This window comes from Eumetopias jubatus, unplaced genomic scaffold (assembly GCF_037043125.1).
Source record: "Eumetopias jubatus isolate StellerSeaLion01/CBP00866 unplaced genomic scaffold, mEumJub1_p1.0 scaffold_7, whole genome shotgun sequence".
In the NCBI taxonomy this organism is placed as follows: domain Eukaryota; kingdom Metazoa; phylum Chordata; class Mammalia; order Carnivora; family Otariidae; genus Eumetopias; species Eumetopias jubatus.
This window is the reverse complement of record NW_028274813.1, coordinates 21,769,325-21,789,506: the sequence shown is the minus strand read 5'-3', so window position 1 is coordinate 21,789,506 and position 20,182 is coordinate 21,769,325. Positions and strand designations below refer to the sequence as shown.

General features: G+C 36.3%; 1 protein-coding gene across 4 annotated transcripts in view; it reads right to left on the bottom strand.

Annotated features, from left to right (window-relative positions):
- CEP128 (centrosomal protein 128) overlaps positions 1-20,182 on the bottom strand; it is a 393,012-nt gene that overhangs the window by 365,544 nt on the left and 7,286 nt on the right. For all 4 annotated transcript variants that reach the window (XM_088024490.1, XM_028102263.2, XM_088024491.1 and 1 more), the window contains exons 3-5: positions 13,143-13,291; positions 7,772-7,932; positions 6,018-6,104 (exon numbers count right to left, since the gene is read on the bottom strand). In XM_088024490.1, the coding sequence (XP_087880616.1) occupies positions 6,018-6,104; positions 7,772-7,918 (234 nt within the window). In that variant the 5' untranslated portion in view covers positions 7,919-7,932; positions 13,143-13,291. The remainder of the gene's footprint in view (positions 1-6,017; positions 6,105-7,771; positions 7,933-13,142; positions 13,292-20,182) is intronic.

Below are 20,182 nucleotides of genomic sequence, written 5' to 3'. Positions count from 1 at the left end.
TCAAAACCAAGCCGCGAGGATTGCCTGTATTTACTTTCCAGAGTCCTCAAATAGCTGCTCTGTGCATTCAGTAGGGGTTTTATAGAATACCCAGTGAACAATATGCTAACTCTACCTACCTGGGCCTGGAACTCTGGTTTGTTTCTTTTAAGTTAAAAATATTGACTTTCCAAAATTCTTAATAGCAAACTTCTTGACCGGTCCCTAGGAAGGTAAGGTTTCCAAGCAATAGTAAACAGTAGGAAACTAGGCACCAACTCCACAAACAGTATCAGAAATGCCTAAGCAATAAATCATTCAATAAAATTTGGCTTCAATAAGAGAAAATGAGATATGGAACCACATGTATAAACTTTCTTGGTAAATATAGAGCAACAGTAACTGCTTCACTAATAATCATTGTATCTCACAAATTCACATTCACAGCAAAATTAATTCCATCCTTGACTATGCTCATTGTGAGAAAAAGAAAAATCACACAAAAAATAGTCACTAGAAAATTCTTAAAAGATATTTACTATTATTCCACAGAGACCATAATAGAAATAAACTAGGACTAGTCATTATTCACATATACATATAATAGCTACCAAATAATTAGCTTCCATACAAATGAAAAATACAACTTAAAAAAAAAAAGCCAGCAATAACCTTGGTAAAAATTATAAGTGCTGCACTTTATAGTAGGCTTCGGGGTGCCTGGGTGGCTCAGTCAGTTAAATGACCGACTCTTGGTTTCAGCTCAGGTCATGATCTCAGGGTCCTGGGATCAAGCCCCATCTTGAGCATCAGCGCAGAATCTGCTTCAGGATTCGCTCTCCCTCTGCCCCTCCCCCTGCTTGTGTGCATGTGTGCATGCATGCACATTCTCTTTCTCTCTCTCTCTCTCTCTCTCAAATAAATACATCTTAAAGTAGGCTTGAATTTTGGAAACCATGTAAAGATCCCATTTGGTTCTTCAGATACTTTTCTTACTCTAAATTGTCTCTTATTTACATACCAAGAAAAAACGTATCCTAACATAACAGATTCTACAGAAATGCATGCAAATTTGCATAGTTAAGCAGAAACTGGAAAACATTCTGCCTAAAGACTGAGTTTTGTTTTCACCTAACACTAAAGAGTCAGTATTTAGCAAACATTCACAATATATATATAGCACCAGTGACCATAGAAAGTTTGTGTTATAAGTTTAGATGTATCTACAATAATGACATGTAAAAAGAAATTGAAGTACTTTGATTTACAAATGATAGAGGTCAGCTTGAGAAATTCCAGGGCAAAAGTGCAGGCAGAAAAGAGGTCATTTTAAAAATTCTGTCCAGGATAATGATGTCATCCATAGGTACTTTGATTAAGTGCTTTTATGCCTGGCTTTCCTTCACTGCCTATTTCTCTACAGAATGCCAAAGTTTATCTGACAACAGACTTCAAAACACACTGGTTGTAGAGCAGTTAATTTTATCAGCTCTATTTTGGTTCCTTACAGTCTATTTGTCTTCTACTATTAAAAACAAGAAGAAAGAGGAAGAGGAGGAGTTTTAAAAACTTAAACAAGAGTGCAAATTTATGGTTTGCATGTTTTTCTGCTCCCACCATCTGTTGCTGAAATGTATTTTTAAAATGGTTGCTACTATTTTATTTTTTATTTACCAAAAGATCATTAGCTCCAGGTGCTTTGCCTAACCTCTCTCCATATGCTGATTTATGGAAATACAAGCCCATAATATATTCCTGAAATTGAGAAATTCCCTTTCAAATGATACATCATTTTTATTTATTTAACTATTTTGTTTTTAAATGAAATCATATATTCAAAGCCCATATATCATGCACATTCTAATAATTTTGAAAGTATTTTTTAAAAATATTTGTATGTAATATTATAAGTATCAATAAATGAGCCCTCATGGAATGTGTTAATAGACATTTTACTCATGAATAGAAGACAAAAAGCAGTATTTTGTATGTTTTAACTTAGCATATACTTTGAAGTCAAAATAATCAGACATACATATCCCTGTGAGTCTTGCAACACATTATGTTGTTTATTGTCACAATGATACACAAATGAAACTGGATTTAGGCCCAATGAATTCAAAGAAAGGAAAGTAACCTGTTCTGAGTGCCTAGAATATACCAAGTACTACAATAAGAACATAGCCAATGCTTGAAGGTAGGGATTATTGGATGAATTAAAGAAACAACAAAAACATGAATGTTTAGCAAGCATCTAAATAGTGTGACCACATTAATAACTGTTAGTTATAATGAGGGATATAGGACTATGTTCATTTTTCAGATGATGAAATTCAAGTTCAGAAAAGTTTAATACCTTGTCCAAAGTCACTAAAAATGGTTTCAGGATTAAATCAGGATTAAATTTCAAATCTGACTCCAGAGTCTACATTTTTCCATTAGCCTCAAAGCAAAATTCCATAAAAATTATTCTCCTCTCCAGCAATTTCATGAAGGACTTGGTAATATAAATTTAAATATAAGACTTTTAGAACCAAATTCCTAAGATCCAAAATATATTTACAAAAAGAAGGTTGTAGCAGAATTTAACTGCTTGATTATAATTTTTTACCCATAGACTCTTACTACTTAACATTAAACTGAATAATTCTCACCTTCAGGACAATTAGTAAAACTCAGCCAGAAAAACAGAAAAAAAGGGGCAGATAACCTTCAGCTTTGGGATATTACAAGTGGTTTGTGCCTGGCCCTAAACCATTACCATTATCCTTCTGGGATGTCACTATATTTGAGAACTGAAATCCACTGAATACAAGAAAAAACCTGAACTTTATTATTTAACATTCAAATTCTTTCAAAGTCCATATGCCAGATGGTAACATCCTATTACTTCCAAAGGGAAATTTTAATCAGAGTACTTAATTAGAAGACAAATTACCTATTAATGCAAGTCTCTAAGTTCCAATGTGATATTACTATATTCTCATCAATCTTTACCTTAAAAATGAACTTAATCAGTCTGCTGATTTGAAGTAAGACAACTGTATTTTTCTCATATAACCAATAGTAACTAGTGTAGCCTCAGCTGCAATCCAAATTTCTACTGCAGAAGGTATTAACTTTTTATGTTGAATATTCCCAGTCTTCCTTGAGGGCATTCCATTTTTATAATATTAACACAAAAACAGACCCTATTCTCTCATGAATAGGAACACATAGTTCTAGAAATATTTTAAACACTAAGCTTATCAATTGTACTACTTAATACAGGAGTACAATACGTTCCAAATCATCATAGTAAGCTTTCAAATAAAACCTTCCCCACAGGTCCTCTTTTGCCCAAATGTTCTCAGACCTCCAAAGAAATCTACAGCATGAGAAATAATGTAAGATGACACATCCATAAAGTCATGAAGTTCATTGCACCCAAAGACCCTAAGACATACTATCCAACTAAATATGGCTCATTGGCTGGAGCAGCTTCAAAAAAGCTCATGAAAAATCAATGGCTGTTATTTAGGAGGAAGGGAAAAATTGATGCTGATGCAGGCAACTTGCAGAACTTTCCACATTGCCTAAATGGCAGCTAGAACCGCCAACTTTGACAATCTGTCAATGTCAATCCTAGCTCAGTGCCATATTTCTTCCCAATTCTGTTTCTGGATTTGTTCCTTCTAACTCTCATTCTGGACACTGTATCAGCTATAACATTAATGACTTGTGTGACAGTGGGCTTCTGTTTTTCTATCAGTTAACATAATCTCCAAAATCTAGGTTATCAACATAAAGTACATAAGCCTTCAAACTTTGAATCCAAAATCCCAATTTTCAGAAATATGAACTCACAGCATCACACAAATGTGAGCAACCATGACTCAGCGAAGTAAATGAATCCTGATGCTAAGCTTCGGGATAATACCCTATCCACACCTCTGTCACTAACCAGCCCTGACACCATGGGCAAGTTAGCAACCATTCTTTGCCCCAATTTTTTTATCATGTAAATGAGGATAATAATAGTATCTACCTAATAGGATTGTTGAGAACTAAATTAGGTAATATAAAAAAGTGCCTGGGATGTACTAGTAAGCATATGGAGACATTCCCGAACAGCCTATGAAAAGGGAGGTGTGCTACTTCTGAGACCCCATGGACTGCATCACCGATGTTTTAACACTGCTCAACTCCTCAAAGAGAGGCCTTCACATATAATAAGAAGTAAATTTAGGATTGGCAGTTATAAAGATTTAAAGGAACAAGGTGAAATTGTTATAGTTCAAGGAAAAGTCATCAAAAAAGTAACCCCACATGACTCTTGACCCTTAGGCCTTACAAACCAACAGGAGTAATTCTCACAGTTCTCTTGTTGGGGGAGATCATCCCAGGAGGAAAACGCTACATTAAATATTTGTATTTCCCCTCACCCACTGCAAATGAGGTTCACAAAGTTAAATCCCAATAAAACAGATACTAAATATGCATATATATGCACACACACCTCACTTATCCATTTCCTGAGGTTTAGCAACAGAATCATTTACAAAATCTAAGTTAATAATAAAAATTCTTGTCTTCCCTAGAGCAAAAGAATTTGCTCATTTTCTAGGAAATCTCTTCTATTTTAAAAAAATAAATGCTAATTCCAACAAAGCAATGTATATTTAGAATGGAGAAATTTTTTAACAATTGAACACTGGTTAAATACTGGATTAACTCGTTTCAGGATGTTTAGGAGAAAAAAACAAAACAAAGCAGCAGGTTGTATAGCAAGAAGACTGGTATGAGTTACAGCACAGCCACCAAACAAAAAAGAAAAAAAAAAAAAATCACTCTCCAGAGTCTCCCTAAACAGGACACACATTGATTTAAATAAATAAATAAATAAATAAAAACAAAAACCCTCATTTTTGGTTATGATAATTCCATAGCAGTTTAATGCTAAGAAAGCAATTTTCATTAAAGAGCCCATCAGAATCACGTGTGAGAAATATTCTTTCTGATTTACACATATTCCCACAGGTAATTTACAGGTGGCAGGGTAAAAATCATTGCTCTAATGAGTAAGTATAATATAAGGCAATGAATGACATACTCTCCTAGTATGCTGCAGGGAAAAATCATTGAGAACCAATTGTTTTAATAGAACAAGAATTTGGGGAAATAAATGAAGAGACTGTAGACCAAAGAATAACCTAAAGCAAAAGGAAAGACTCTTGCTTCCTATGTCTTATTTTTAATGAATAGCTTTGCTTTCTACATACTTATAACTCAGATGGAAATGAAATACCTGTTGAGTTTATTTACTTCCCATATATAAAACCACACCCCAGAGTTCATCATTATTCAACTGTAGGCCTACCACAGAGGCTTACTGCCACAGAATACATTTTGTGTTTTAAATGTTTATCTATACAGAAGTTTACCTAATACCATTTCCCAATTCCTCCAACCAAAGGAAATCTGCTACCAAAATTAAGCATTTAATATTCAGCATGAGAAAGTAGGTTTGTGCCTGCTACTAGCTAATACTGCTTAAGTTTTCACTGATAAATTAAAAAGCAAAAAATTAATTCTCATTATTAATAAAGTATTTATATGTATACATGCATAGAAAATGCTCAGAAAGATATACAAGAAACCGTCAAATTGTTACCTCTTTGGAGTGGAACTAGGAAGGACTAAGAGAGGTTTTATAATTTATTTAAACAATGAACATGTATTACTTTAAAATAAACCATCCATAAAATTCTTAACTCCCATGAGGGGTAACAGTGGCCCAAATTTAGTAAGTCTCAGTTTAACTAATGTCCTGAATTCTTCCTCCTCTGACTTTAAACTTTCAAATTCAATAGAATCTAATCTATATAAGCTAGCTGACAATCCCTTTGACAAGCTAACCTACTAAAAAATAGTAAAGCAATCTAAAAGCTAAAGCTGTTCACAATGGTTCTATCCTTTATTTCACCTCCCTACTTCTCAACGACTGATTTGCAAAAAGGTAGGTAAGAAAAAATGCAAACATATGTAAACTTTCTCACATGTTCTATAGCACCCGCCTGTCCATTACTATATTCTCGATACCGTCCAAGCATCTGGTCTACTTGTCGCAGGTTCCGACTGGTGTCCTTAAAAAAGAAAATGGATTTTATTAATTGTTCCAGTGTTTTTCTCAGCCTTAGTAGTATGTCAAATAGCTAAGACAACCATTTGTAAAAAGTACAATTAATATCATACTTAAGTTGGATATTAATATACTTTATAAATCAAATATTAAAACCACTGAGAGAAAAACCCAAATCCATCCACAATTTACTGAAGCACACAATTTAAATCCTTATCCAAGGTTCCATAATCAGTTGGCAACAAAAAAACTCTTCATTATTAATTCGTGCAACTCAACTAATTCACACCTTTTTTATAGAAAAGGAATCCTGAGAGAACAAACCTAGTAGACTATGTATAAGAGAAGCAAATCATTAGGATCAATGTTATTTCAAATATAACTTCACCTCACAACTTGATTAGGAAAAAAGAAAAAAAAAAGAGCCTTTAAACCTTTTGCTATAAACAACAAATTTAGTTCTAATCACAAGAAAAAGTGTTTCTACCCAAATGTACCAGATTTTACCTGAAAGATTAATGAAGGCATTTCTTTCAAAAATATATACTTACTAATGTGTCTCACTGGTGGGAAAGTACAAGGATTTGTACAATAAAAACCCAATGGTATGTTAGTTTACATAAACTTAGAAAGAAAGACTTCATGAGTTTTAAGTCAAATTATGGCCTCTCCAACAGCAATTAGCCTCTTCTTATCTAAGCATACTAATCCAAAGCAATTTGCTTATCCAGGCAAAGCAAAAATAAGAGATTAACAGGTAGGAAAAAAACTCTTTTCTTTTGCCCAGCTTGGTTGTGTTACCCTTCCCCCACATCTTTCCCCAAGTCCTTTCTATGGAAAGGATATAAACTGCCTCCATTCAAAATTCCAAAAGCAGTCAAAAGTTAGCCTCTGAATAAAAATGACATCTCAGTATTGTTCATCCATGAATAATCTGCCTAGCCAAAATATGAGCAACTTCTCTAAAGGCACGTGTCCACAAGAAACTAATCTGTGGTAATCCCTACTCGTTTCACTCCCACACATTTTATTTGGACATCCTGCCTTATCCCAAAACACTTCCACAACCTATCATAAATTTCAAATATCTTTACTGACTGTGTTAGGCAGAATAATGGCTGCCAAAGATGTCCTAATCCTTAACTTGTGTATATGTAACCTTACATGCCAAAGGGATTTTGTAGATAAGATATTTATCTCAAGTTAAGGACCTTGAGACAGGGTGATTATCATGGATTCCTGGGTGAACCCAAGGTAATCACAAGTGTCCTTAAAAGTAGAAGAGGGAAGAAGAAGAAGAGTAGTCAGAGGGATGTGACGTGAGAAGGACTCAACCCACCCTTGCTGGCTCTGAAGATGAAGGAAGAGGGCCTCAAGAAATGTGGGCAGTCTCTGAAAGGTGGGAAAGGCAAAGGAACAGACATTCCCCTAGGATTTCCAGAAAGGAATGCAGCCCTACTGAACCCTGATTTTGGTCCAATAAGACCAGTGTCAGGTTTTGATGTACAGAACTGTAAAAAATAACTTTGCTATTTTAATTATAATTACTTAATTATATAGTTAGTTTTGTGGTAATTTGTTACAGCAGTAAAAAAACTAATATGCTGACCAAAACTATTTCTCAGCCTAAATTATTTAAAATCTATTAAATACAACCATAGTTTAACTAACCTGTAAAGTACTTGTTATAGTGTTGACCTTCTTGGTGACACCTACTGTAGGACGACTTAGAGATTCCCTGTATGTTGACCTGGCAGTCCATCGACTCAATCGATCACGAGAGCGCAAGTGGTCTGAATCGCTGGAGGATTCTGCCATTGATGTACACAATCCTTAAAATGAAGCCAAGTCAAGGTCAATCAAATAGTAAAGAGCATGGAAATATGAGATTAACCATCTGCATTTTAATCTTTTTAAGTATTACATTAGTCCTTTGGCATATAATTTCTAAACATGTAGGTTGAAAACACAAGTCAATTCCCCATGTAATTTTCTTTCCTTTGTTTTTTTCTGCTATAAGAGAGCAATTCCTCAGATATGATTTTAGTGATGGTTACAAATAATAATAATCCCTTAATTTTGTGCAATACTCCGAAATTTTAAAAGCACTTTCACGTATAGTATCTCACCTAATCTTACTAACACTGCAAGGTAGAAGGGACAGGTAGATTGGCAACTCTACAATTGAAAAAAAAGTTATTCTTTAAGCTAGGACCTGCAGGTCTCAATATTGGTCTGAAGTCCATTCTGCCAAGCTATAAGAATATGTGTGTCTTTAAACAAAAATACAACACTCACAGAATGGACCTAAAAAAAGAGAACCCCATTCAGTGTATAGTGAACACTCTCATGCACCTTATTTTTTTTAAGATTTTATTTTTTTATATATTTTATTTATTTATTTATTTGAGACAGAGAATGAGATAGAGCATGAGACGGGGGAGGGTCAGAGGGAGAAGCAGACTCCCTGCTGAGCAGGGAGCCCGATGCAGGACTCGATCCCGAGACTCCGGGATCATGACCTGAGTTGAAGGCAGTTGCTTAACCAACTGAGCCACCCAGGCACCCAAGATTTTAAGTACATCTAATGTGGGACTTGAACTCACAACCCTGAGATCAAGAGTCCCATGCTCTACAAACTGAGCCAGCCAGGCGCCCCCCATGTACCCTAATTTAAAATACAAAATTAAACAAATGCTATAACAGAGGTACAAATTCCATAGTAACAAATATGTGAGAAGATGGCATCTTGAACATCTCCACCAAAACAGAAAGCCAAAAATCCTGAGTATAGTTTCATCAGTAGAAAATTCTCTAAATATGCTTTCTCCCCATCCTTACCTCAATATTTGACTTAATGCAAAAGAAAGTTATTTCATGCAGGACAACCTCAAAAGTTTCAGAGAATCTTTTATGGAATTTGAAGGAAAAAAATATATTTGGAACAGAAAGTCATCAGAGAACACTCACTGATCAAAAGTGGAAGTTTACGGAGTATTCCAATTTCATTTTTTGCTTAATGGAGGCTTAACAATCTTTAACACTGTTATAATCTTCCTAAAATCTATATGGCCATTTTTTCTGGCTTATTATATACCATGTGATGAAAAATTTCATTAATGATCTAGAATATTCTGGACTTTTTGGATCTTTATTCTCAATACATCTGGGAAGTACATGACCATACATCTAAAACAAAAATAAAGGGAATCTGCTAAATATAAATAGATCCTAGAGCAATTCATGAAAGCAGTTATGTTTTTAAAATGTTAGATAAAATAAAACTAAATAAAAAGATAAACAAGCAAGGATCTTTGCTGTAAATTTAGGGTTGTTTTTTTTTTTAAGTGAAATACAGTCTGTCTTTGTAACATCAGAGAAAGAATCTAAAGAATATCCAACTTCTGACAGCAGAGAAAGGGCCAGAGATTACACTGTCAGACTCCTGTCTATCCCCTGTGCAGGTCTCTCAACACCCTGCTGCACCTATTTCCTCTGCTTCGTGCCTCCCATCTCCTGCCCACAAGTCCAAAGGTATATAGAGCCCATAGTGTAGTTTCCTCCCACATCAGGAAACATGAACCAGAATTATTTAGCTCTGCTTTTCTTGGATCACAACTGTTTAAGTCCAAAAGAATGTATTTGAGGAGAAATATTAAATATAAAGTTCACCTTTTAAACTTAGGAAATCACTTCCTATGTATGTATCTCATAAATTGATACCACATTACCTAAAATTGTTTACTCTAAGTTAAAGTACTTTCCAGCATTCTCCATTAGTGAAAGCAGGAAGAATCAACATTTTCTTGTTGATTAACCATCAGCAGTGTAGGGATAGCTCTATTCTCAACTTTTTGAGAAACCTCCATACTGTCTTCTAGAGTGGTTGCACCAGCTTGCATTCCCACCAACAGTTTAAGAGGGTTCCCCTTCCTCCGCAATCTTGCCACCATCTGTCATTTCCTGACTTGTTAATTTTAGCCATTCTGACTGGTGTGAGGTGGTATTTCATTGTGGTTTTGATTTGTCTTTCCCTGATGCTGACTGAGTAGTCTCAGCAGTGTAGGGATAGAAGGAACATACCTCAATATCATAAAAGCCATATACGAAAAACTCACAGTGAATATCATCCTCAACAGGGAAAAACTGAAAGCTTTTCCCTTACGGTCAGGAACACAACAGGGAAGTCCACTCTCACCACTTTTATTCAACATAGAACTGCAACGCATACCCATAGCAATCAAACAACACCATCAAAAAAAGGCATTCAGATTGGCAAAAAAAGAAGTTAAACTCTCACTCTTCACAGATGACATGATACTCCATGTAGAAAACCCGAAAGACTCCACCCCAAAACTGCTAGAACTGATACAGGAATTCAGCAAAATCACAGGATATAAAATCAATGCACAGAAGTCAGTTGCATTTCTATACCCTAATAATGAGGCAAAAGAAAGATATCAAGGAATCGATCCCATTTATAATTGCACCAAAAACCATAAGATACCTAGGAATAAACCTAACCAAAGTAGTAAAGGATCTGTACTCTTAAAAACTACAGAACAGGAGTGCCTGGGTGGCTCAGTCGGTTAAGTGTCTGCCTTCAGCTCAGGTCATGATCCCAGGGTCCTGGGATCGAGTCCCGCATCAGGCTCCTTGCTAAGCAGGGAGCCTGCTTCTACCTCTGCCTACTGCTCCCCATGCTGTGCTCTCTGACAAATAAATAAAATCTTAAAAAAAAAATCTATAGAACACTTATGAAAGAAATTGAGGAAGACACAAAGAAATGGAAAAATATTCCATGCTCATGGATTGGAAGAACAAATATTGTTAAAAGGTCCTTGCTAACAAAAGCAATCTACATATTTAATGCAATTCCTATCAAAATACCATCAGCATTTTTCATAGAGCAGGAACAAACAATCCTAAAATTTGTATGGAACCAGAAAAGACCCCAAATAGACAAAGTAATATTGAAAAAGAAAACCAAAGTTGGTGGCATCACAATTCCGGACTTCAAGCTATATTATAAAGCTGCAATCAACAAGACAGTATGGTATTGGCAACAAAAACAGACACATAGATCAATAAAACAGAATACAGAGCCCAGAAATGGACCCTCAACTCTATGGTCAACTAATCTTTGACCATAGTAGGAAAGAATGTCCAATGGAAAAAAAGGACAGTCTCTTCAACAAATGGTGTTGGGAAAATTGGACAGCCACATGCAGAAGAATGAAACTAGACCACTTTCTCACACCATACACAAAAATAAACTTAAAATGGATGAAAGACCTAAATGTGAGACAGGAATCCATCAAAATCCTAAAGGAGAACACAGGCAGCAACCTCTTTGACCTTGGCCACAGCAACTTCTTGCTAGACATGTCTCCAAAGGCAAAAATGAACTATTGGGACTTCATCAAGATAAAAACATTTTGCACAGCAAAGGAAACAGTTAACAAAACCAAAAGACAACCAATAGAATGGGAGAAGATATTTGCAAATGTCTTACCAAACTCAACACCAAAAGAAAAATAATCCAATCAAGAAATGGGCAGAAGACATGAACAGGCATGTCTCCAAAGACAACATACAAATGGCCAACAGACACATGAAAAACTACTCAGTCAGCATCAGGGAAAGACAAATCAAAACCACAATGATATACCACCTCACACCAGTCAGAATGGCTAAAATTAACAAGTCAGGAAATGACAGATGTTGGCAAGTTTGTGGAGGAAAGGGGAACCCTCTTACACTGTTGGTGGGAATGCAAGCTGGTGCAACCACTCTAGAAAACAGTATGGAGGTTCCTCAAAAAGTTGAAAATAGAACTACCCTACAACCCAGCAACTGCACTATCAGGTATTTATCCAAAGGATACAAAGGTAGTGATTCAAAGGGGCACATGCACCCCAAGGTTTATAGCAGCAATGTCCACAATAGCCAAAATATGGAAAGAGCCCCGATGTCTATCAACAGATGAATGGATAAAGATGTGGTGTGTGTGTTCGTGTGTATACATATATATATTTGTATATGTATACACACACACACACACACACACACACAGGAATATTACTCAGACATCAAAAAGACTGAAATCTTGCCATTTGCAATGACATGAATGGAACTAGAGGGTATTATGCTAAGCAAAGTAAGTCAGAGAAAGGCAAATACTATATGATTTGCTCATATGTGGAACTTAAACAAAATAGATGAACATAGAGGAAGGGAAGGAAAAATAAGATGAAAATTGAGAGGCAGGCAAACCATAAGGGACACTGAACTTAAGGAAACAAACAGGGCTGCTGGAGGGGAGGTGGGTGGGGGTAAGGGATAATTGCGTGATGGGCATTAAGGAGGGCACATGATGTAATGAACACTGGGTGTTATATGCAAATGATGAATCACTAAATGCTACCTTTGAAACTAATTTAAAAAAAAAAAGAAGAAGAGGAAGAAGCCGCCATAAGTGATTCTTAACGATAGAGAACAAACTAAGGGTTGATGGAAGGAAATGGATGGGGGATGGGCTAGACGGATGATGGGTATTAAAGAGGACACTTGTGATGAGCAGTGGGGGTTGTATGTAACTGATGAATCACTGAACTCTACTCCAGAAACCAATACTGCACCGTATGTTACCTAATAAAATTAATATATATAGTTATTATTTCCAATTCTGACATGTATCCTTCTAATATTTTTAATAAAATATTTAGAACATTTTAAATAAAGTCTTAGTACCTTTCCACCCCACCCTCCACTCAGCAGTATTCCTGCCTCGCATCAGGGACAACCACTAGCATGATTTTGTGTTTAACTCTCCAGGCCATATTTTTATAGTTTTACTGCAGGTGTATGTACCTCACAATCAAGTTCTTAAGAAACACACATTATAATCAGTTGGTAAATATTAACAAGTGAAAATATGAGGTATCTGAATTTAACTTTAAAACAGAAAATCTTAGCAGCATTGAAGAAATGAACTATGTGTAATTGTCACACAATACAAAAAGAAAGACCTCTCACTTACCCCTACTAGAGATTACATATTTTTAATAAGAGAAAAATCACACTTTCCAGCATGAATCTCACTGGTACACACACACAAAGTCTTCGGCTATTAATTTCAATTACTCTGAGCAATAAAAGATGTTCAAACTCCTGCATCTGATGGAACTCCTGTAAAGATATCAAGATGTAAGATGAAATTGAATTCTGCATGGCTTTTTTTTTTAATACAAAATATGAAACATTCAGCAACCATCTAAGCAGTTTAATTACACATAAGTGTCATCAATGTTGAAGACACATTAAAAAAATCCATAATAAAAACAGAAATTAGATTTTCATTGTTGATAAAAACTGAGCACTTTCTCCAACTATTACTGACAACTCACAAAGTCAAATGTGACCCTCAAAGCTAACTGAGAGAGCACCAACCCTAAGTGTCACAACACAGAAGGCAGCTGTGGTGGCAGAGACCCAACCTTATCAAAAGATGCCACGTCTCATCAGCCACCACCACTCCCCAGACACAGAGTTGAAGGAGGGAGAGAGAAACAAAAGAGAAAGGAGCAGCTACTAGAATTGGCAAGAGGCTAATGCCAGCCACATAATCAGAACCTGGAGTGAATATAGGGAGATCCATTAAAATAGTTCTGAAGAGCCCCTAATATAACTGACTAAAAAATAAAAGCACAAAGCAGTGACAATTACACACACTTTATTCCATTTTACATTACAATTTTAAAAACTTAAAAAATACCGTATAGCCTACTATCAGTGGCATTAATGAAAACTGACCAGGACTCTGAAAACTTCTCCCCAGTGAAACTGTACCCAGAACACTAGATTTATTCCATTTTGGTTTTTTTTTTTTAAGATTTTATTTATTTATTTGACAGAGAGAGACATAGCAAGAGAGGGAACACAAGCAGGGGGAGAAGGAGAGGGAGAAGCAGGCTTCCCCGTGGGGCAGGGAACCCAATGTAGGGCTCGATCCCAGGACCCTGGGATCACGACCCAAGCGGAAGGCAGACGCTTAACAACTGAGCCACCCAGGTGCCCCAATTTATTCCATGTTGATAAAAGTTTATTGAGAGTGGTCACATAAGTAAACACTATGCATGGCTATAAAAAAACTGTTCTACCTAATTAACCTAAAATGTAAATTAAACAATGAGATGCTTTTCTAGCCTATTAACTTGTTTCCTGTTAAATAATAATGTCTATGCTTAGCCCTGTTTTAAGGGAAAGAGCATTCCTCTGCTGTCCTAGTGGGAATGTGTAAATAGATACAAACTTGTCTGGCTATCAGCAGGCAGTATGTATCAAGGGCAGTTTGTACCTATCACCTACTAACTACACTTCCAAAAATTTCCCCTAACAAAATCATCTGAATACATACAAAATTTATACATAAGGATATATGTAAGGATATGTACTGAGAAGTTATAATAGAGGTAAAATAAAAACTTAAATTTTAAATTATAAAAGAATGGTTAAAAATACAGTACCTCTTATGCAATGAAACAGTATACAGATACTAAAAAGTCTGTTTCTGGAGACATTTAATAGCAACACAAGGACAAAAGTATGCATCTTGTAATAAACATTACATGTTGTCTATATGTGAATATAAATTATCAGTAAACAAATTTAAAGGAGCAGGAAAAGGCAACAACAAAAGGGTAAGAAAATAAACCAAAAGTATATTTACCATCCAGCATTTATAGTCAATTTCTGTGTTTTGAAACATTCCTATCTTTCCTGAATTTTCCACAATGACTGTATAATCGGAAAGAAAAATATAATATATACTTAAAAGGAAAAAAATAATAAACATAACTTTTAGAGGTAACAGATTAATAACAGGATGACAGCCTGGAAAATGTGTTTAAATAAAAGCTGTATTCAGAACTCCCTTTTTCTTGATAGTTGTTTCCTTCTCCCAAGCAACTTTCTTGATCAACTACTCAGTCCCCTGACCCCTACCTAAGTGGGGTCACGTCACTAGTCCTCACCAACTGATGAGCTAAAGAAATGGGATCACAATGTCAATGTCTACTGTTCCATACTGTAGAATACTGGCTAACCAAAGAAACCATTTATCATGAGTTTATGAGCTAAAAGAATAATTTTTTTAATCATGTATGACTATCTTTGCAATTTTGCTGAAGGACAGTCATTAGATTAAAAAACTGACTCTCTTAAACATTCTAAATACCGGAACAAATGGAAAAGTTGAAGGACTATGTGAAAGTATACTAATGTGCGCTGACATAGCTTACACAATCAAAATCTGCTTTGGGAAACAAACTAAAAATGGTTTGAGAATGGTATTTAATCACAATTACAATTTGAAGCCCAAAGAGACATTATTAAGACAAGTAGAAAAACAATGTATGCTCAAGAAAAATCTATCATCATGGTTAAAGATTTAAAAGAAGAAAATTCAGTTGGATTAGAACTCTTCTATCATAAGACATTTGAGTGTGACATTTGTTGACAGAAAAAAGAGTTGCTAAAATTGAAGAATGCCCAAAGAACTCTTTCAAGAACTATTTATTTATTTAAGAACAATTTAAAGAAGCTGAATCACCTAAATCCTGGCTAAAGGTGAGAAAGGCATTTCCTTCAACTGAAGAAAAAGCAGTAAATGTTCTCTGCAGCTTACTACCACCTACTAGCACAACAAAGTTTCTCAGTGATGAGAAAAACGATAATATTCATGCTGTCTGCTTTTCAGATGCTGAGCTTTTTCCAAAACTCTAGAAAGGACTAAGAGGACTAAGATGGGTGACCTTGGGTGAAAGTCTCCAGAGTCTTAGAGAAAGTTCTTGGTCTGAAACCAGATGGTACAATTCGTAGAGTAGTTAAGTTAGCTGTTCCCAACACATCAGTATTTAAAGGCATAAATATTGTTGCTTCTGTCTTAATGAACCTTATAAAGCAGACAGCCACCAGAGCAAGAAATGAACCCTCCACAGTTCACTCCCACTGAGGATCCATCAAAAACAAATGTCCATATGCAAACCTGAACACCGACCAGAGAGTAAAACTGCATTCAACCCTGTAGGAGGACTGGCGGGGAGTCTTTGCAAACTCAAGTCCACCTCTTTTGTTATTTGACCTAAAGAACCATCAGACTGTCTTCATTATAATGATGCACATTTGTATGTATGAGAGCTATAATTTATTGATTCCAAGTCTCTTTTCCTCAGAGCCAGTTTAAAACAATTAGGATTTGCAAGCTGTTCCATAAAAGATAAGCACTCAGCATCAAGGGTGATATTTCACAAAAGCTGACTAGTGCATGTTAAGTAGGTGATTGCTTCTGTGGCCTTCAAGTGCCTCAGCCGTCCCTGTCCAAGGCAACTGTCCTCCCTGTTCAAGGTAATGATGTTGATATTTTAAGGGTGTGGGGTGGGGGGGAGGTGGGAAGTGGATTTTAAGCTTAATCACTAACCGAGTTCAAATTTTAGAAAGCATTTCTCACTGTTTCAATAGCTGTAGGACTTGAGAGCTTTATTCTCTCCTTCAAGAGAAAAAATTAACAAGCCAGCTGAGGTTACCATTATCAATTGTACCTGTCTTCTTTCTACCAGTGCTCCTCTGTAACTTCAAACTCTCGAAAGCTTTTGGTAAGTTAATATAAGATCAAAATTAACAGTATAGTCCATCAGCCAGTTCTGTATTAAGTCAGTAGATAATGTAAGACATAGGAAACAGAATCAAAGAGATGCAATAAATTTGTGCATTCATCATTTACTGAACTGCCACCATATTAGAAAGGGAAGATGAAAGTAAATTTAAAAGATCAGTCCTTGATGGGAGAAAAAGGCTTATGAAAGTACTATACATGGTGAGCTAAGCAATATAACAAAATGCCAGGGGAGTCGGGTCAGGATCCTTTCACTCATCTGGAAGGATGAATAAATGTTTGACAGATGTCAAGGAAACGGGATCCAGTTAAAAACCATCTGTCTCAAAGGAACTAATGGGGCGCCTGGGTGACTCAGTCGGTTAAGCGTCTGACTTCAGCTCAGGTCATGATCCTGGGGTCCTGGGATCGAGCCCCTCATTGGGCTCCCAGTTCAGTGAGGAATCTGCTTCTCCCATTCCGTCTGCCCCTCCCCTCCACTCGTGCTCTCTCTCACTCGCTCTGCTCTCTGCCAAATAAACAAAAAATATTTTTAAAAAATACTTTTAAAAAAAGGAACTAAAGAAGGCACAAATAAGCAAAGCTCTCACATCCTTTCACCAGGGCATAAATTTAACTGTCTACAGATATTGGTAAATGTCCCTGGGGCAGGGGTAAGGAGGGGGTGGGTTGGTTAAATCATCCCCAGCTAAGAACTTTTTAGAGAATTAACACTCACACACACACACACACACACACACACACACAATCTGATTCTTTATTGTATATTCCACTTATTCCTGTTGCTCCCATGCATTTCCTCTCTCCCCCACACACACTCCCACACTCCTCTATTCAATGGGTGAAGCCAGGCAGGCTCAGCCCCTTGGCTGCATTTTGCTCCCTTTACCCCAATACCTCTGAGTTCAAGGACAGAGTCACAGGGACCAGTGCACAGCCAGCAGGAAGCAGGGGTGTTTCCGGAAAAGGCCATGCAGCATACAAAATGACTGCTTACTCAGACATGGAGAAAAAAACTAGTAGCTGCTCAGATAATTATATATATATATACCAGTTGATAAAAATCATGGCTGTTTTAAAAGAAAATAAAGTTACTTAATAACCCCCTCCCTGTCTCACAAACAGAATGCTACAGATATTTTAGATTTATACACCCACACACTTCTAAAATAAATGAAGTTTACAAAATTAAATTGAAAGTAAAACATGTCAAGACAAAAACAAATGAACACTCAAGGAAAAAAACAGAAAAAGGATGCTAAAAAACCCAAGATGGATTTGTTACTTGTAATTAAACCCTAGATTTGCACTCTTGCATTTATTTGCCAACCAAAAAAATACATATTACAATATTCCCAAAAGAGCTGATAAGAATGAAGTCCTCTTGGGGTACAGATGACCTCTACTAACTGTCCAAACTGCTTCAGACTGGGCAAGGTATCAGCATGGACAAAGATGGCGCTAGCATCCAAGTTTCTGAGACCATTTTGTTTAATTTGGGGGATGAAAACTGGAAGACTACATACCAAATCCAGGCAACCAACATGTACTTAAAAATAACACTCACTGTGTTACTTTAAAGCTTTAATTTGAAAACAAAGATTTCACATAAAAATTTCAATTTCCAACTTCTCTTAAAAAAATCCAGAGATCTGGCAATACTGGGGGTAAATTTTTCCATGGCAACATGGACACAGTACCTATAGTACCTGCCCTAGAGTCAGGCACATACCTTCTTTGTTTTCCCCAGTCCCCACTGGACCTGCTTCACATGGTGAGTTACCTGATGGGCCCCACTTACCAGCTGAGCTTGCAACTTTACTTTAGATAAAGAACCAAGACAAAGGAAGTTTACCAGTCTCCTTCCCCAGTTAAAAATGAGCAAGTCAATCATGAAGAATGAATCAAGGTTAAATGCTCAAAAGACAATGCTTTCCTCTATAGACAAGAAGGAAAAATGGATAATACAACTTTGATATTAGCCATCCCTACAGACTATAAAACCAGAAGGATATACTACTACTGAGCAGAAGGACTAAAACTACTTAGAATGTTTTCCCACTTAGAATGTTTCCCTATTGTATAGATCAGAAAGTACTTTCAGAAGAAAAGTGTACTACAATGCATAATCTGGCTCTCATTCTTCACCCCTCCCTACATACACTGCCTTCCTACCACAGATGGAGTTACCTGCCCATGGAGTTACCAGCCCAGGTCCAAGCAACTGGGCTCAGCTGGCACAAGCAGGGGTTTGAAATAAGATTATGCACTGGAACTTGCTTTCCTGCAACTCTCCCATCACCATGAGGATGTGCCCAGGCTATGCTGTTGGATGGTATGGGATCCATGGTTGCCCAGTGGCTTCCAGCTTAGATCAGTAGATCAGCCAGCTGAACACAGACAAATCAGCCTAGGGATGATAAGCAGACAGCTTAGCTAACCCATCACACAAGCAATAACCATGTGTTGTTTTATGCCTCCAAAGTTTGTTACGCAGCAAAAGCTAACTGAAAAAATATAGTTTATTAATAAATCATTTGATTTGGTTCAGAAGATGGTTAATTTCCTGAAGTTTCCTCTCAAGCCTACACTCGATGAGAAAACAGGTTAGTTTCAGGCTGGTGGAAGAAAGAAAGGACAGATTCAAATTCAAAATAAGCATAAGCAGTTGATAAAACAAGTGAAAGTCTAGCAGTTTTTGAGAAAAAAAATCTAAACAATCATAAATAGGCAGTTGGGGATATCTGTTCTCTGTATAACATTAAGTTTTTTTTAAAGAAACAAGCAATTTCTTAAGTATATTATGAAATATACTTGTTCTCTTCCTCCTTGTTTTTAAAGTATAAAAAGAGGGACATCTGGGTGGCTCAGTCAGTTAAGCAACTGCCTTCGGCTCAGGTCATGATCCCAGGGTCCTGGGATTGAGTCCTGCATTGGGCTCCCTGCTCAGCAGGAGCCGGCTTCTCTCTGCCTGTTTCTGCCTGCCGCTCCCTCTGCTTGTGCTCTCTGACAAATAAAATAAAATCTTTAAAAAATAATAAAATAAAAAAGTATAAAAAGAAACTCCTCTTGAATTTCCTAGTGAACAAAACACTAAAAATTAAGAAAATAGTTACATACATAACTAATGAATCATTGAACACTACAACAAAAACTAATGATGTACTATACAGTCGCTAACTGAACATAATAAAAAAATATTTTATTGCTATTTATACCTTAAATCTGCATCTTGCCTTATGGATTACAAAGCATTTTCCCTAGACTTCTCTCTTTTGATCCAGTAAAGTTGGTACAATTACAACCCTTTACTTTTGCTGAAGAAAAACAAAGCTTTGAGTAAAATACTTGTCTGTGATGACTCTGCTAAAAAGAGGCAATAACAGAGATGGAACCCACATCTTCTG